This window comes from Sturnira hondurensis, unplaced genomic scaffold (genome assembly GCF_014824575.4).
Source record: "Sturnira hondurensis isolate 20B ecotype Veracruz unplaced genomic scaffold, ASM1482457v3 Scaffold0009733, whole genome shotgun sequence".
Taxonomy (NCBI): domain Eukaryota; kingdom Metazoa; phylum Chordata; class Mammalia; order Chiroptera; family Phyllostomidae; genus Sturnira; species Sturnira hondurensis.
In genome coordinates, this window is record NW_028082364.1 from 4,045,340 (window position 1) to 4,062,366 (window position 17,027).

The 17,027-nt window shown below is 52.5% G+C and overlaps 1 protein-coding gene across 2 annotated transcripts; it reads right to left on the bottom strand.

Moving 5' to 3' along the window:
* Window positions 1–1,516: 1,516 nt before the first annotated feature.
* DRD1 (dopamine receptor D1) lies at window positions 1,517–6,186 on the bottom strand. Of its 2 annotated transcripts, none has more exons than XM_037057800.1 (2): window positions 6,067–6,186; window positions 1,517–5,091 (listed from the first exon to the last, which is right to left on the bottom strand). In XM_037057800.1, exon 2 carries the CDS (start codon window positions 4,612–4,614, stop codon window positions 3,274–3,276), a length of 1,341 nt encoding a protein of 446 aa, XP_036913695.1. In that variant the 5' UTR covers window positions 4,615–5,091; window positions 6,067–6,186; the 3' UTR covers window positions 1,517–3,273. The 2 variants fall into 2 exon arrangements, with proteins under 2 accessions (XP_036913695.1, XP_036913694.1); XM_037057799.1 differs by lacking the exon at window positions 6,067–6,186 and adding an exon at window positions 5,176–5,748.
* Window positions 6,187–17,027: the final 10,841 nt, after the last annotated feature.

Here is a 17,027-nt window from a genome sequence, read left to right on the forward strand (position 1 = left end):
CTCCTGCGGGGGGCAGCCTTCGGAAAGTCTCTGAGGCTGGACTAGGTATCGGGGTCCTTTTTGGAGTGCTCCCTCACTGGGCAGTTAATGCACAGGCGTTGCCCCTCCCGTTTGATGGATTGGGACAGCGGAGCCTCTGGCACTGTGACTTGCTTAGATCCCAAGGGAAGTCAGTGACGCTCCTAAATACACTCCGCATCCACGGACTGAAGCCCAGGGGACTCAGTCCCCCTTCCTACAGGCCTCCTGTTGCTCTCGCCAGCAAGAGCTCAGCACCAAGAAGGGGGTCTCCCCAGACAGAGAGGGCAAAGAACGCCTCTTTAAACAGTCTCTATCCTGCTAAAATCTTGCACTGATAGGTTGCATCAAGAAGGCTCATTAGCATATTTAAAAATGAGAGGAAAGTCATATTCTCGTTCTGCTTTTACGGCTGTAAATGAAACTCTGACAGATTCTCTCAGCAAAGTTAACACTTCATAAGATGCCCTTTATCCATCCAACGTGCCAGGAACCCAAACACAGCCTTGTCCACAGTACCCTGGACTGTCTAAGTCTTTAACATAATTTCTAGATGTACCTTTATTTTCCACTCTTTGCCCACAAAATAAATGGTGAAGGCTGGTGTGCCGCGTGTGCCACCACCGGCTGGACAGTGACAACCCTGAATGTTGCAGCTGGCATTGCTGGACTTCGAATTAAAAAACAAAATTCAACTGCAAAGGATAAAGACATCCAGAAAGTCATGAGGCAGAAACAAAAGGCATCACACTCTATGGGTGCTCCTTCTAGACATGTTCATTATATGCTGAAGCCCGGGGATGGCGAATATGGAATTTAAAAGCACACCATCTGTTGTGCCATGTTCCAAATTATAAACTTAACCCTTGATTTCTACGTCACCGGCTATTCGGGCATTCTTCTTCCTCAGGATGAAAAAAAGAGGGGGGTTTCGTTCACACATCCACTGAGCAGGTTTAGCAGGATCGACATATGTGCTCTGTAAGACATTTGATAAGCCCAGCATTGCAACCTGTATTTTTGTTCCAGAAAAAAAAAAATCCTGTTCTATTTACTCTCAAAACAAACACCACACACCCAGTGGCCATTAGCTAAGAGTCTAAAACAACCCACTAGCAAGCCGCCATCTTTTTTGTGTAATTTTTGCCTCCCTTAAAGTCCTTGGGCGCTTTGAGAGCAAACGCAGATCCGTGCAATGAAAAACCTTGGGCACTTTTAGCAACCTTCCAGATCTGTGCAATGAAAACCAGAGGGGTTCCTCTCTCTGGAGAGAGAAGGCTTTCTTTTAAAAAATAGAGAAGTCTTTAAGACCGAAGGAAACAAGAGCACACAGCCCAAATCAAGAGGCTCTCCTGCTGAAACACGCAAAGGCGACGTGTGCCATACGTTCACGGGAAGAAAGTAGCGTATACCCTTGAAAATGCCCGTGTTTCCTTACTTGTAGGTCTGAAAAGTGTCTGTGCGGGAAACACATTTAATCAATGCAACATGGCTCATCCAGGGTGGATTTGCGTTCACAAAATAGTTTTATTGTGTGTAAGAAAGCATACAGGCAGCAGCGTTAAGAAAAAACATTCACAATGCATTGCATCACAGAGCCCCGACGCCGGAGGTCATCCTCGGCAGCTGGCTCTCCTGTTGCTCTGTCCATCCACCCATTAAGAAAACTGCTTCCCCACGAGAAAACTCTGTCAACTTTTCAAAGCAATTCCCTTGAAGTGCCCCACCCGGATTGGTAGCTCTCAAGGGTGATGGGGATACTTTTGACAGGCCTGGCGGTGACAGAGGAACGTGACTCCAAAGCACAGAGGAAGGACTCGCGTCTGTCAGAAGAGATGCTGGGGGCTCTGGGATGCTCCACGCCCCCCAAGGGGAGGGCTCCCTGTTCTTGCCAACAGCAGCATCCTCCTACGGGGTGACCACGACGCGCTGTTAGTGCACCTCTCACATTTAGACTTAAAAAAGGAAGAAAAAGAAAAAGAGCGCTAAATCCAGATGAAAGCCCTATAAAAGTAGCCTTGGCTGGGCTTGGCCTGGTGAGGTGCAGGGTTCGACCTCTGTCCCCTGGGGAGACTGCGGTGACGTGAGGGTTAAGGAGACCCCCGGTCTTCACCGCCCAGACCGAACCAGGACAGCCAGCCTTTGACTCGGAGAAGCTATCTGACCCGTGGAATAAGAAAAGATGGAGAGGGCCTGTTATTTTACATAAATACAAAGTGGTACCCACCTCGGATTACCACCCACGATGATCCATTTCAAGTTGGGTTCTGCGGAAGCTGGCTTTTTAAAAAGATATTTACAGAACGGTAAGTGACTCTCCTAGGAATGGCTTGGTCATTTAAAAAATTCTGAATCCAATAGGAACTATGCTTTAAAAAAAAAAGTCTTTCAACTTGTTCAGGAGGAAAAAAACATTCACAGCATTTGTCAGCTCTCACCTCATCTTTTATTATGAAGGAGAAACTAAAGGAGTCGTTACAACTCCATCTCCTGGCAGTCTTCACCGTGCTTTTGGCAGTGACATGTGAGCGTTCAGAATCTCAGGGAATCTGTGGGTTTGTCTCACTGGCTCATAAAGTGCTCGTTAAATGGACAAAAACGTGACTGTAAAGTCTCAGGTAACTTGTTATTTTATACTATTAAATATGATAAATATAGATTTATTCTAGTAAGCTTAAAATATCCATATGATACAGTAAATAAATAAAACCAATATCCACAAAGCATCTCCCGATTCTGAAAAAAAAAACAACAATCCCATTGGCACGGTAAGGCTCGGTTTTCTCTCAGAAAGCGCCAATGAAGGCATGCGCCTCCCTCTACAACCTGAAACCTGTGCTGGGGCCGGAGTTAGCACCTGTTTGTACACAGCAAACTCAGCCCGTCTCATTTTCTTCTCGGAAAGGACTCGCTTTTCAGTGACGCTGATCACTGTTGATTCTCTGCCCTGTTTTAAGTCCTAAGATGACAATCGGTTTCTAGAAATAACTTTGGAGCCCAAGACACGTTCCCTGGGGGCACTCGCTTCACACCCGTGTGCCCTTTGACTCACTAGGAAGAACACAGAAAACACACTGGGGTGTGTTCTGAAACACAGCCAGCCGTGCGTTGAAGGAAAACCAGCCGAGGAGGGCTCACCTGGCGTCTCTGAGACTCACCACACCTCAGTGTCTTAAGAGCAAGCCCCAGAGAGACCTCCTCTAGCTTCGGGGATGAGCATGGCTGGTGGGGGCGGGGGGGAGTTCACCCCAGATTTCAGGTCGAGTGCTGTCCGTTTTGTGTGACGGGCTGGATCTTTCCTAGAGAGACATCAGTGTCATAGTCCAAAATGACAGAGAGGGCTGGGGACAGCCTCTCCCAGGGTTTGGCTTTTCCACCTGCCTCCTCCTTCTTCAGGTCCTCGGACGCGTCCACGGCATGTGGGATCAGGTACACCAGGTTGCCGTCCTTGGAGATGGAGCCTCGCGGCTCGTGATGGCTGGAGATGACCACGGCCCCGTTGTTGTTGACGCTGACTGTCTCAATGGCATTGTTCGTCGCCGGGCACAGTCGGTGGCACCCTAAGAGAGTTGAAAATGCCTTCCGGAAGTCAGCGTTAAAGGCATAAATGATGGGGTTCAAGGAGGAATTCGCCCACCCAAACCACACAAAGACGTCGAAGGTGATGGAGTCGATGCAGAAGGGCTGGGTGTCCCCGGACCCGCAGAAGGGCACCATGCAGTTCAAGACGAAGAAAGGGAGCCAGCAGCACACAAACACCCCCATGATCACGGACAGTGTCTTCAGGACCTTGGTCTCCCTCTTGAAGGACGTCTTGAAGGAGCTTTCCGGCGGGGAGCACGCCGCGGGCCGCCCGTTCCCTGGTGTGGTCTGGCAGTTCTTGGCGTGCACCGCCGCCCTCTCCAAGGCCGAGATGCGCCGGATCTGCTTCTGGGCGATCCTGTAGATCCTGGTGTAGGTGACGATCATGATGGCCACGGGGATGTAGAAGCTGATGAGGGAGGACGAGATGGCATAGGTCCTGTTCAAGCTGGAGTCGCAGTTGTCCGTGGCCTCGCCCAGGGACGTGGCGTTGCCCCCGGAGGGGCCCGCGGGCTTCGCCTTGTGCCAGCCCAGCTGCACGGGGATGAAGGAGATGAGCACGGACAGAGTCCACGCCACGCTGATCAGGATGAAGGCTGCCTTGGGGGTCATCTTCCTCTCATACCGGAAGGGGCTGGAGATGGCCCAGTACCGGTCCACACTGATCACACAGAGGTTGAGGATGGACGCCGTGGAGCACATGATGTCAAAGGCCACCCAGATGTTACAGAAGGACCCAAAGGGCCAGAAGCCGGCAATCTCGGCCACCGCCTTCCAGGGCATGACCAAGACGGCCACCAAGAGGTCCGAGACGGCCAAGGAGATGACAAAGAAGTTGGTCACCTTGGACCGCAGGTGCCGGAACCTGATGACAGCTGCGCAGACCAGCGTGTTCCCCAGGAGTGTGGACAGGATGAGCAGCGACAGGAAACAGGCTGTGAGGACGCGGAAGGAGAAGTCCCTCTTCGCCACCAACCCGGCCCCGTCCATGGTGGAAGTGTTCAGAGTCCCCATGCTGGTGAGCGTGCCCAGGGGGCTGTGACGTGCCTCCAGCTCCCTGGCAGGGACCAGGACGGGGGCAGCCAGGCCCCTGGGGGTCCTCCGTCACCCGGCAGCCCCTTGCACAGTCCTGCTTGCTCCCCTGGGGGGAGGACCTCACCGGAATTCCATCAGAGGGCCGGACCGTGGCGTGGCAGGAGCCTGCCTTCAGCGACCCAGGTCACCCCCTCAAGAGAGAGCAAGTAAGTCCCTCTTGCTGTCTGCATCTGTCTTCTGACTCCCTTGCTCCAGGTCACTGTCACTGAGACCAGCTGGCCCTTCAATGCCCTGTGGGAAGCATCGGCTTTTTAGCATATTCTAAGCCATCAGTCCAGAGACTGGAGGCCTCTGCCAAGCTAGCCAGTCGCAGTCACATTTCAGGGCTGAGGCGCAGTTGAAAATACATGCCTGGCTCCTCCAAACCCCGGGCTCCGCGGCAGCTTCCCAAAAGCCCTAGAAAGTAAAGATCGCCAAGGCTTGAGCAGATCGCGTCTTTACCCACGTCAAGCCCCATCCGACTGCGTCCAGGCCACCTACCTCGCCTTGGAGTAGTCTCTCTCAAAGCCCGCAGAGCTCCACGATGCCCAGGAGACGCGCCTGAGTCCTGCCCGGCACGCACACCCTGGGTTCAGCTCCCAGTGCTCAAAGATCTTCCGGAGGGTTTAGAAAAAGGATCCCGGGTCAGGCCCCCAGAGAGCCAGCGCTTGCCCCACTGCCTCTGACGGCCGGAGATGATTCAAGGCCGAGAGGAAGAAGGCTCCCTGGAGCTCCGCAGCGCCTTGGGAAAGGGCAGCTTCTTTCCCAGTGAGCCGAACACCACCTGCCCCTCCCGCGGCTTCTGGCCCCGCGGGGCAGGGACCTGCGTCCCCCGCGGCACTGCCCACTACCTCCCTGGAGCCTGTGGGAACGGCAGGCAGACGGAGCGGAGCTGGCGCCGAGGGAGCCTGGGCCGGCTGATTCCCGCGGGGCACAGCCCACCCCGCCCCCGCGCCCCCTCCCCTGCCCTGGGGGCGGGCTTCGCTTGACAGGCAGAGTCCCCGGCAACAGACAGACGCACCTGGTTTGCCTGGATGGATGGTGCTGCGCGTGAAAGGCGTGAGGGGCACTCAGGTGAGCACTCCGCGCCCTGGGTTACCCCTCCCACAACCCCAGGAACCCCAGACCCTCCGACAGCACGCAGCGGGGCCCGGAGACGAATCCCGGTGTTAGAAACGCAAGTAAGTCTGAGTGGCCTGAAACCAAAGCCCAGCCGCCAACCAGCGCCTCCGCGGCTTGACCACGAGCCCTTCTCAAAGACCAACGCGAGCAGGGACCCTGCTCACTTTCCCAGTTACACCAACCGCAAGACCAGCCCGCACGCGTCAGACCTGCGTTGCCTCCAGGTGCCCCCAACTAGGGTGAGAAGTCCCCTCCCACTCTGGTACTCACCGCACACTGTCGGGATTTAGCGCAGGGGCGCGCCTGGCCCGTGCGCTCCGCGGCGCCCGAGTGTTCTCACTTCGCTCTCGGCCCGGGGTCCTGGCGCGTCCAGGGCTGCGGTCAACGCCGGACTGCAGCCTGCGCCCCGCGCCGCGCCGCGCGCCCCGCGCCACCCCGCCCCGACCCGGAGCGCCCCAACCCCAGCGCCACTCGCTCAGCGAGCCCCGGGCGCCCTCTGCCGGTGGCTGCGGCTACCCGAACCCCCACTTTCCCCCGCAGATACAGACAGACCTCACCGGCACTGACTCCAGCATCCACAGGGGACCTGCACTTGGACCGGCTCTCCCAGGTCCATGCCTGCCAGAACCTGGGAAAGGGGACTCCTCCGCCTAACATACCTTTTAATATGGACAAAGATGAGAAATTCCTTTCACTGGCATTGAATTCATCGACTCAATATATTTTCCTAAAGGCTCAGGATGTTCCGAGAGCAGAGGCGACAGGGTGTGCAAGAAGCTTGCTTTAGTCTCAAAGCCCAGAAAGCAGTGGCGGTGGTTACTGAGCAGCCTCTGTGTCCCAGGCACACGCCTTAGGTCATTTACCCTTCAAACGGCCCCTTGTCACAGACCGGCTCATCTCCTCCTGGCTCATTTCTACCCAAGCAGAAACCCAGGTTCCGAATGGCACTCAAAGCAACAGGGCTGATGAGGGGCCGGTGCCCGACCCCTGCCTGCGTGTTCCTTTCACTCCCACCTGACCGCCTGCCCAGAGCACCAGGTCTAGTCCCGGAGCCAGCGCACTGAGTGATTGCCCACGGGGCTGAAACACAGGGAGGGGCGAGAGGGGAGCGAGTGGGTGGCGGAGGAGGGGGCTCCTTAGCCCCGCCCCAGCTTTGCAGGTCGCCATGCCTTCCTGGGGTGGGACGGAGAAGCAAGGGGTTTTTCCACATCCGACCGCCCCGGCTCCTGTCCCCACCCTACCCTGCTGGTGCCCTCTCTGCTCCCTGAGCTGGGCGCCCTCCTCTGTGAAAGGGGGACCATGTAACAGGATTGCTGTGGGCACAAAATGAGACCGAGTTCGCAGCGGGCCTGACACAGAGAGAAGAGCCGAGTCAGCCCTGCACGGGCACAGACTGGAGGGCTCACTGAGAGCCCAGTGGCTTTATCTCCATGAGCACCCCACACCCCATTGGGAGCTCCAGTTTTCTCCATAAAACCTACTAATTCTAGTCGATTACCCACTGGGAACGGCACGTTGGTTTGAAATGAGAGGGCTGCGTGGCTGACCGTCCCGTGCCCCGTTCCCAGCCCTGGCCTCCCACTCTCAGACTCTTTGTCACCCACAGAGACACTGCAAGTCATGAGCTGTGGTCACAGACACGATATTTGCACACACACAGCCCCAGAGAACCACATTCTTGTGGAGTCTTAAGCCATGCTTAACAGGACACCCCCAGACCCTTTTCCTGAAGGCAGCCACTCCCTGGCCTCCTGGACTTGACTTTCTCTTCCTTTCACATTGACAAACGGCACAAATGAAAGGCCCTGCATGTGGTTGAGGAGGGTTATGTGAGCATGAGGTTTCACGCCCCACATTCTGCCTGCCGCAACCTGAAACGCGCCCACTCCCATCGCCTGTGGACACACAGGGAGGGAAGGTGGGACAGGGCAAGCCCTCTCCTCCACCAGAAAGGGTGGACGGGCCTGGCCTGGAGGTGAGAGGACGCCCCTGGGGTTTTCCGCTGGAAAGACACACAGTCCAGATGGAGGCCAGGCCGAGGCATACAATGTCTGTCTAGTGACTGCAATGACAAGTGCCCCAGAGCCCGTAACCTTGGCAATGCCCACTGCTTTTCAACTGAAACGAGGACCCTGGCCACAGCCAGAATGCCGGCCAGGGCAGCCTGTCTAGATAACGCCCAGCAGCAACCACGGGGCCTCGGGCGCCATCACGCTCCATGCAACAGCAGTTCAGCAGCCAGAAAAACCTTCGGTGTGAAATTTCAGTATTAACCAACGCCTTGCTGGAACCGAAGGACAGTGGTAACATACTCTCTCATGTCTTCATTTCTCTCAAGCTCGGCAGCTGTTCCAAAGGAGTCTCTCTGCCTTTGCTGGAAAACGCTCCTAAATTCTCTCCACACGGACCCTCACTGACCTGTGTCTTTTTCTCGCGACTCATCCTCCGGACGGGTCTAGGTGACCGAATCAACGATGCATTTTTACAGCCCTCGCGAGGCAGCGCTGGCTCACAGGCACATTTCTGCCATTCGCCCTGGCAGAACCCTAATCTCCTGTAACTTGGAAAAGGCTCAGGAGCCCAGGACGGAAGAGCCTGCAGACACGTATAGGGAGAGTTCTGTTTCCTGTCACCGGGAAAACAAGAAAGTTGCATGGTTTCTCATGATTCTAACACAGACTCCGGAGATCCATTCTTGGGCCACTGATGTTTGAACATCGTTGCTGAGGGAACAGGGAAGAGTAAAAATGCCACTTAGATCTCAGGGCTTTTTTCACTTGGCACAAAATGAATTTCAAAGAAACTTACAGTTTGGCTACAGGTTTGGGTATTTTTTTTTTCCTGTTTTCTCTCTCTCTCTCTCTTGAAGCCAAGGTGACAGGAAGGCTTCGGTTTTGTTCTATAAAAATGTCCCCCAAACATGAAAAAATGTGAACATAAATGCAAGCAGGTATTAGCATGAGATATCGCTGGGAATGGAAATCCAAAAACAAAAGCACCTTTGTTTCCCAAATTAGCACGTCTTTTAAGCTCCAGGGTGATTTATGCACCGCAGGGAGGGGGAAGTTAAAAGGATGCTTTTCAACCAATTTTTACTGGGAGCATGTAAAAGTAAATGAATGTAGGAGGCGGTGGTGGAGGAGCTCGGTCTCACAATAAATAAAACAACCGGACTGCCAAGTGTAACAATGATCTATGTCTGGGAGGCCTTAGCATTATCGACGCTGATGATTTTACACCAAAAACAACCGCTTAAACATCCACGAAAAGAGATAAAGCTTGGCTAAGCTGGACTAAGTAACTGGGGTGCTTGTCCCAGGCCGCAAACGCAGCTTTTCTCTGAAATTCCTAATCCCATGCCATCTCTTCTGCCCCAAGAGTTAACACGCAGTTCCAAAGTCAACACTATGAAAAACGGTCACGGAATGTGGTTCAGAGGATGGCGGTGCATGCAACATGTTTTCTACCGTCACGTCTGTTCTTGGTTCCCCTTTTCCCCTTCCCCTCTTTTTCTNTAAGTAACTGGGGTGCTTGTCCCAGGCCGCAAACGCAGCTTTTCTCTGAAATTCCTAATCCCATGCCATCTCTTCTGCCCCAAGAGTTAACACGCAGTTCCAAAGTCAACACTATGAAAAACGGTCACGGAATGTGGTTCAGAGGATGGCGGTGCATGTAACATTTTTTCTACCGTCACGTCTGTTCTTGGTTCCCCTTTTCCCCTTCCCCTCTTTTTCTGCCTTCTGGAGGCTTAGCTGAGTCATCTTTAAGACTCCATTTTGTCTCTTTTGTTAAAGCCTCCTTTTCTGTAATTTTGCGTTCTCTTGTTTTCGTGGTTGCTTTGAGGTTGATGGCATGTATTTGGTAAGAATTACAATACAGGGCCCTGGCTGGTGTAGCTCAGTGGATTGAGCACAGGCCTGTGAACCAGAGGATCGCGGTTCGGTTCCCAGTCAGGGCACATGCCTGGGTTGCAGGCCGGTTCCCTGCAGGCCAACTCCCAGCAGGGGACACACCAAAGGCAACCATACATCGATGTTTCTCTCCCCCTCTCCTTTCCCCTCTAAAGATAAATAAATAAAATCTTTTAAAAAAAAAGAATTACAATACAGATATGTATCACATTAACATCTCATACCATAGATATATGACACAGTCTACACCCATATACAGCCCCAGTATGTCTTCCATCCACACCTCACACGCCTTTCCTGGCCCCTCTCAAGGGCTACAGTGTATCACTTCATAACCGGTCAGCAACCTCACAACAGTATCCTTCTGTGTCTCTCCTCCTCATCTATAGTTCTACTCCTACACATGACATAAACCCCGTAATACATTGTTTTCGTGTTTCTTTAAACCATTAATTATCCTGTAAAGAGACTTAAATAATCAGAAGAGATGTTAAAGGTACACCATGTGCGGACGCATGTCCAATGCCCCCATCCTAACCTCTCCGTCTTTGGAGACGCAGGGAACCAGTGTGTGGGCAGAATCCACTCTCTCAGAAGAGATGGAATGGTGACCAACGCCATCACAAATTCCCTAAGTATTTCCTGAGTGCCCACGAAGGGTCAGGCACTTTTCTAGGTGTTGGGACGATATCACTGAACAAAACAAACACCCGGCCTCACAGAGTTTACGTTCCAGTGCTAAATGACAGTTTTCACGCAACCCAACACAGGATTGCCATGAGTTTCAAAGTTGGAAAAGAAAAAGGCTGCTCTTTCTAGCAAAATCATCGCCCAGGCTAACGTGGAAGATGGGCTAGTCACAGACAGTGTTTATGCCAGCAGGGGCTAGACCACAGAACACCCCACAGAACACACTTTAGCCAACCTCGGGAGTCATCGCGGGGCCCCCTGCAGAGACCGCGCAGCCCAGAGGAGAGGCTTTGCAGAGAAAACGCTAAAGCAGATGGAGGCTGTGGATCAGCGTTCTGCAGGGAAACCAAGCTGCTCGTTTGTCCGTTGGGCGCAGGAGACGATGGAGGACTGGAGGGCCCCTGAGAGTTTCCTTCAATTCGTGGGAAGATAAATGAGCCGAGGCCTAGTGCCCAGGCTGCCTCTGCCATTGGTTAAGTTACTGCCCCCCCTCCCCCCCACCCTGCATGACATAATCGCCACTCAATCTATCTAGCCCCTGCTGGAGAGGGGCGCTGAGAAGAAGCGACCGCTGGCTGACCCATGAGATGGCTGTGGGCAATCCCAGCTCCTTGCGACCTCAACCCCCCCATCCTTGGAATGTCGTTCGGCCCTCCTGCCCCTGCAAAGGAGCTGATGCAGCCTTGAGAGGCCTGTGCCACTGGTACCATCTGGACTGAACCCAGCCAGGGCCTCGATATAAACGTTCTAGATTCTGGCGGGAGGGGGTGAAGACCTATTCATCTTCCAAGATCAGCCTTATGTGTAAGTTCCCTTCCTTTTTGTGTGTGAAGATTTTATTTATTTATTTTTGACAGAGAGGAAGGAGGGAGATAGAGAGGGAGAGAAACATCAGTGTGTGGTTGTCTCTTGTGCGCCCCCGACTGGGGACCTGGCCCACAACCCAGGCACGTGCCCTGACTGGGAATCGAACTGGTGACCCTTTGGTTCACAGGCTGGTGCTCAGTCCACGGAGCCACACCAGCCAGAGTTCCCTTCCTTTTTAAAACTGCCACCTACCAGTCCGGAGTGGTCTGCCTTTTGCTTCCTTTGGTCCGTCCCCCTCCACATTCAAAGTTATACACTCCTTCCTCTTCTTCTTCTGAGAGTCTTGAGGACATCTGTCCCCTTTTCTTTATTCTCACAAACTGCTGTTCCGATCCAGGCTTCAACATTTCTCATTCGGTTCATGCTACCGGCCTCCCAAGCACCATCCCAGCACATGCCGGGGGCGCGAATTAAGTCCCAGCTGTGTGTCCCTAATCTTCAGAAGCACCTTGTAAAGGGGGGTCAGTAGGACAAGGACCACTTTTAAGTGTTCCTCCTGTGTCCCTCCCTGAGGCTACTGGGACTTGTAGCAAATACGATACACCACTTGTCCCTTTCTTTAAATCTATTACATATGTGTATGTGTATATACACATGTGCACATATATAAAAACTATACACACACACATATATGTATGTATATGTGTGCATCCTAATCATAGGGTTGCCAGAAGGAGAAGAGGAAGAGTGAGAAATTGAAAACTTATTTGAAAGAATAATGAAAGAAAACTTTCTTAATTTGATGAAGGAAATAGACACACAAGCGCAGGAAGCACAGAGAGTCTCGAACAAGTTGGACCCAACGAGGACCACACCAAGACACATCTTAATTAAAATGCCAAAGGTTAAAGATAAAGAAAGTATCTTAAAAGCAGCAAGAGAAAAGCAGAGAGTTACCCACAGAGGAGTTCCCATCAGACTGTCAGCTGACTTCTCAAAAGAAACTTTGCAGGGTAGAAGGGATTGACAAGAAGTGTTCAAGAAGTGATGAAAAAAAAGCAAGGACCTACGACCTAAATGACTCTATCCAGCAAAGTTATCATTTAGAATGGAAGGGCAGATAAAGTGCTTCCCAGGCAAGGCAAAGCTAAAGGAGTTCATCATCACCAAGCCCTTATTCTATGAAATATTAAAGGGACTTATCGATGAAAAAGAAGAACAGTACTATGAATATTAAAATGGCAACACATTCACAATGATCAACAACTGAATCTAAAAAAAAAAACAAACCAAGCAAACACCCAGAACAGGAACAGAATCATGAGTATGGAGATCACTTGAAGTGCTATCAGCTGGGAGGGGGGAGGGGGAAAAGGTGCAGGGATTGGGAAGCACAAAATAGACAGGAGGAGGCTAAAAGTACTATAAGAAACGTGAAGCCAAAGAACTTATGTGCATGACCCATGGACATGAACTAAGGGGGAAATTGCTGGAAGGAATGGTGGTACTGGGTGGAGGTGGGGGCAAAGGAGGGGGAAATCGGGACAATTGTAATAGCAGAATCAATACAGTATATTTTTAAAAATTAATTCAAAGTGGATCAAGACCTACAACAATAAAACTCTCAGAAGAAACTCTAGTGGGCCAGCAGCAACAATTCCTCGGGGACGCCACCGGAAACACAGGTACCAAAATGAGAAATAGATAAACGGAGGCTCACGGAGGGCACGTGGCCTGCCCCTCTCTGAGGGGATGCTGCCCCAAGCCGCGCGAAGAATGAGTTGGTAGAACGGGAGTCGGGCAAGGCCTGACTCCGAGGCCGTGTCTCTGACGTTGGGGAGAGGACAGCCGACGTTCTGTGTGTTGGAAACGATTATTACCTCAAGCCCAAAGAGTCTAGGGTAGCTGTCCCCATCCCATTCACTGATGTGGGGCGAGGACTCTACCACTCCAGATTTCTTCAACGACTTGAAGTCATGGGAAACAAACTCACAAACTGGAACAAAGTAGTCTGCACACCAACAGATGTCATCTTTAAAAGCCAGATTTAGCAGGTTCCTTAGAGAAGAGAAGACACAGTGGCAGAGCCGGAGATCGCCGAAGCCCACCCACGGGAGTTAAATCATCGTAAAACACAGCCCACGCCAAGGAGCTAGGGGTTTCTGAGTCAAAGCCAGGATAAAAGTGGTGGTTTGTATTTGCTGCAAAATGGGAACGGCCGCGGTCACGCTGAAAGAATCATAGTTACCAAAGCGAAGTGGGGGACTGAAACTAACGTTTTTAGCGCCCTCTATGGGCCGACTCTGGGGAGAGCGTCAGGAGCCTTATGCTAACTGAAGAAAGCGAAGCCCAGTGGCACCAGTGAATTTATCCAAACTCAGACGCTAATAAGGGGCAGATAGGATTAAGCCAACCACCTTGGAGCTGAAATCTGGCTCAACCCCGACCTAAACCGCGTGGGCACCACAAAATGGGGTGCAAGTGGCCACTCCAAGTCAGGGCGTTCGCCGCACAACGGGGCGCTGGGCCCTGAAAGGCCGTCAAGAAATGCCTACGTTCCATCAGTCAGGGTCTCAATCAGGGAAACAGAAGCTAATTTAACAGGGAGGACTTGATCGAAGGGATTGTACAGCAGGCGTTGGGAGCAAGTGCCGTCCCTACCTTTGTTGCAGACCGCTCTGCCTGGTTCTAGGAATTTTATCTCAATCCCTTGTGGCTAAGGGCCAGCGATGGCCTCTGGAATTCCAGCCGCAGGAGACGAAGCCTGTCTCTGGTGGCAAACGCTGCCTCAGTTTGCTCTCCCTGCCCCCAAAGCTTGGTCGGAAGTCAATAACGGGTAAGACCCCCCATCTGGGGGGGGGCAACCTAAGCCAGACTTGATCACTTGGGAGGCCATCATGGAAGGACTGGTGGGGGGGCTGCAACAAAGAGCAATGGACTCTTGCCCCCCAGCTTTGACAAAGTTCAAGTCCCCGTGTCCCCTGGGAGAAGCGCTTCCTGGCTCTAATCCCCTTAAGCCTGAATACCTGATGGGGAGGGGTGCAGCTCCTTGCCTTGCTAGAGTGTGTCCTGGGGAAAAATCTGGCATCACAAAGACTTCCTGGTAAACCTGTGAAATCTGCTCTGCTAAGAGTGCTTTTATTCATATGTTAAGGGTTCGAGCAGGAAACCCTAAAACTCTGTTCCTGACAGACTGACTCATTGTAAACCCTCAGATTTCTTTAAAATGTTATCTACTGTTTGATCCTTGACACCCTGTATTCCTGTGTATTAGAACCCAATAAAAGGCCCTGGAGGAGGCCCTCTTCGGAGAAACTGGCTGCTGCTGGCCTTCGTCTCCCCTGAGAAACTGGCCACTGCTCACTTCTCCTCCCCAAGCAGATCACATCATGTCTCAGTCCTACTTATTCTCATCCGTGGCACTCGGGGGGGGGGGGGACTTGCGAGGAAAGTCACCCCCACATCCCTTCCTCCAGTGCCACCTCCCCAGGGAAGCCTGCCTTGAACACCCCTTCTAAACTGCCGCCTGGTGCCCCACGCCTGCCTTGCTCTGTCCTCTTAGCCAGCTCCCTCCACTCCACTTATCATTTCCGAAACTCCCCGTGTTCTTTGGTTTACTATCACCTCCCCCGGGGGAGGGAGGGACTCAGTGCCGCTCACCTTGCCAGTGGGAGCCACCCAGGCAGATGCCCAGTACATGGACCTGGGGATGGAATGAAACCCAGAGAGGGAGCAGGTACTGCCTTCGTCTCAGAAGAGGTGAAGAGACCGGAGCAAATAGTAATGTGAAGCCTTCCTTCTCCCTTGTGTCTGCCCTCTTACATTAAGATTAATTGGCCTAATGAGCCAGTTCCTTAAGCCCACAGTGTTGTGACTCAGCTTTCTCGGGAGAGCGGAGGTGGTATTTGGCCTCCGGGACCTACTTAAGCCAGAACCGGCTCCCACGCCACAGGGAACGCCCCTTTATTTTTAAACAAAGAGCTGATTCGTGTGGTTTGCACATGCCTGGTCAAGGACGCACATGGCATTTTCACTCCCAAACAAGAATGCTTTCAGGATTACGGGCTGCGTATTTGAGGAACGAAGTCTAAGGCCTGTCTACCTGCTGACCACTGTCCAGCCCCATGAATGGGCAGATGGCGGGTCAGCCCTGCCATTGAGAGCAGGCCCTCATCGTTTTTTCTAGCTTTTAAGTGTCTCTCTCGGGAGGTACCAGCAGCCCTCCGCCCAGCTTGCCAGAGGCCGCCAGACGGAGCCGGCTCGGCCTGGTCCCAGAGGCTGGAGCAGGCACACCAAGCTCCTTAAACAGCCCTAAGCTGACCTGCCAAACACAGCGGAACAGAGATTTAGGGAACTCCAGTCACACAGCGGCTATTTTTACCAGCCGGAGCCCAGCAGCCCCAAAGAAGCTTGGGGTCGGTCAGCAAGGGAGATGCGGGACAGGGGCCTAATGTGGACTCCCCGATAAGTCGGACTCTGCCCTGTCCTTCCTTTGTTCTCTGTGGACCCGGCCGCACCCCCAACCTTAGCCGGCTTAGTTCCACCATGACTCAGGCGGACCCCCAGCGCTAGACTGAAGAACTATGGATAACCTCTGCTCACTCTCATCTCTTAAAACTGCGCCCAGGCCTTGGACTGGGAGACCGCTTTGTCTCTGGTCTCTTCGCTGGGCTGGCCTGATAAACAATCTCCTTTTTGTCTTCAGCGCCCTACCAGAAATCCCTAGGTAGGCAGGTATCTAGGTACATAGATAGATAGATAGATAGATCCTATTGGTTCTGTTTACTGATCAAACCCTCATACAAGTCGTTAACCCCTCATCTAGACAAGGTGTCTGTGGGAGGTGACTGTGCCCAGCTCGCAGTGGGCCCTCCGTGACAGGTGCTGCCCTGTGTCCCTTTTTCTTCAGGGCTCTGCGGAGTCGCTGAGAAAACACACACAGAATCACATACGCTTGAGAGGATGGAAGCCCCTCAGCAGGTTGAAGGGCTGAGGATGACACGGAGGACGACACGGCAGTCAGTGGGGTTCTGCATAGTCGTTCAGACGAGAAAGGACCCCTTCCCAGGAGTCTGCCCTGACCAGGCTCCTTCCTCCCGCCTGTTTATGGGGCGTGTCCCTAACCCCGTGGCCTCATGCGTCTGGGTCACACACACAGAGGGCTGAAAGTCCAGCATCCCATGAACGGAAGCTTGATGGGACAGAAAAGAAATTACTGGAAGAAAATACATTAAAAATCTAGGAGGGAGAGTGCCAGGGGAAACATAGAGTATGTGCCTGAACTTTTCCGTCCTTTTCAACTGTGTGTGATTGTGTGTTTCCCTTACCATCACACATAACTTTGCTGATATAACCTGGAGTTTAAAGTTTTCATTTCACTGTTAATTTTCAAGTGAAGCATTGATGATCACTGAATTCCCTGTCCTACCCAGAGGCAACCTTCACCTTGGGACACAGTCAGCAAACTCGTTCCTCACCTCACTGACTTTTACGGTGCTCAGAAATGTCTCCAGTTTTGCTGACGTGCCCTGAACAGTTCAAAGTCCGCATTAAAATACGAGGGCTCTGCAACCTTTGCCCATGCCGGCCTAGCAAAAGTTCCCCAGCACTCAGCTTCCTTATTAATAAGGCTGAAAAATACTATTTCAGCTTCCACGGAAGCTGTTTCTGACAGTTGTTCATTTAAAACAATGGTAGAAACACATGCAAACACTTGTTCTTTTTTCTTCCAAAAACCTCAGCTCATTTCTGCTGCTTTTGTCTGCCTCTTTTTCAAAGGTAGTAGCATTCAGTACAAACTCGACCACCTCTGTCACTCCCCAC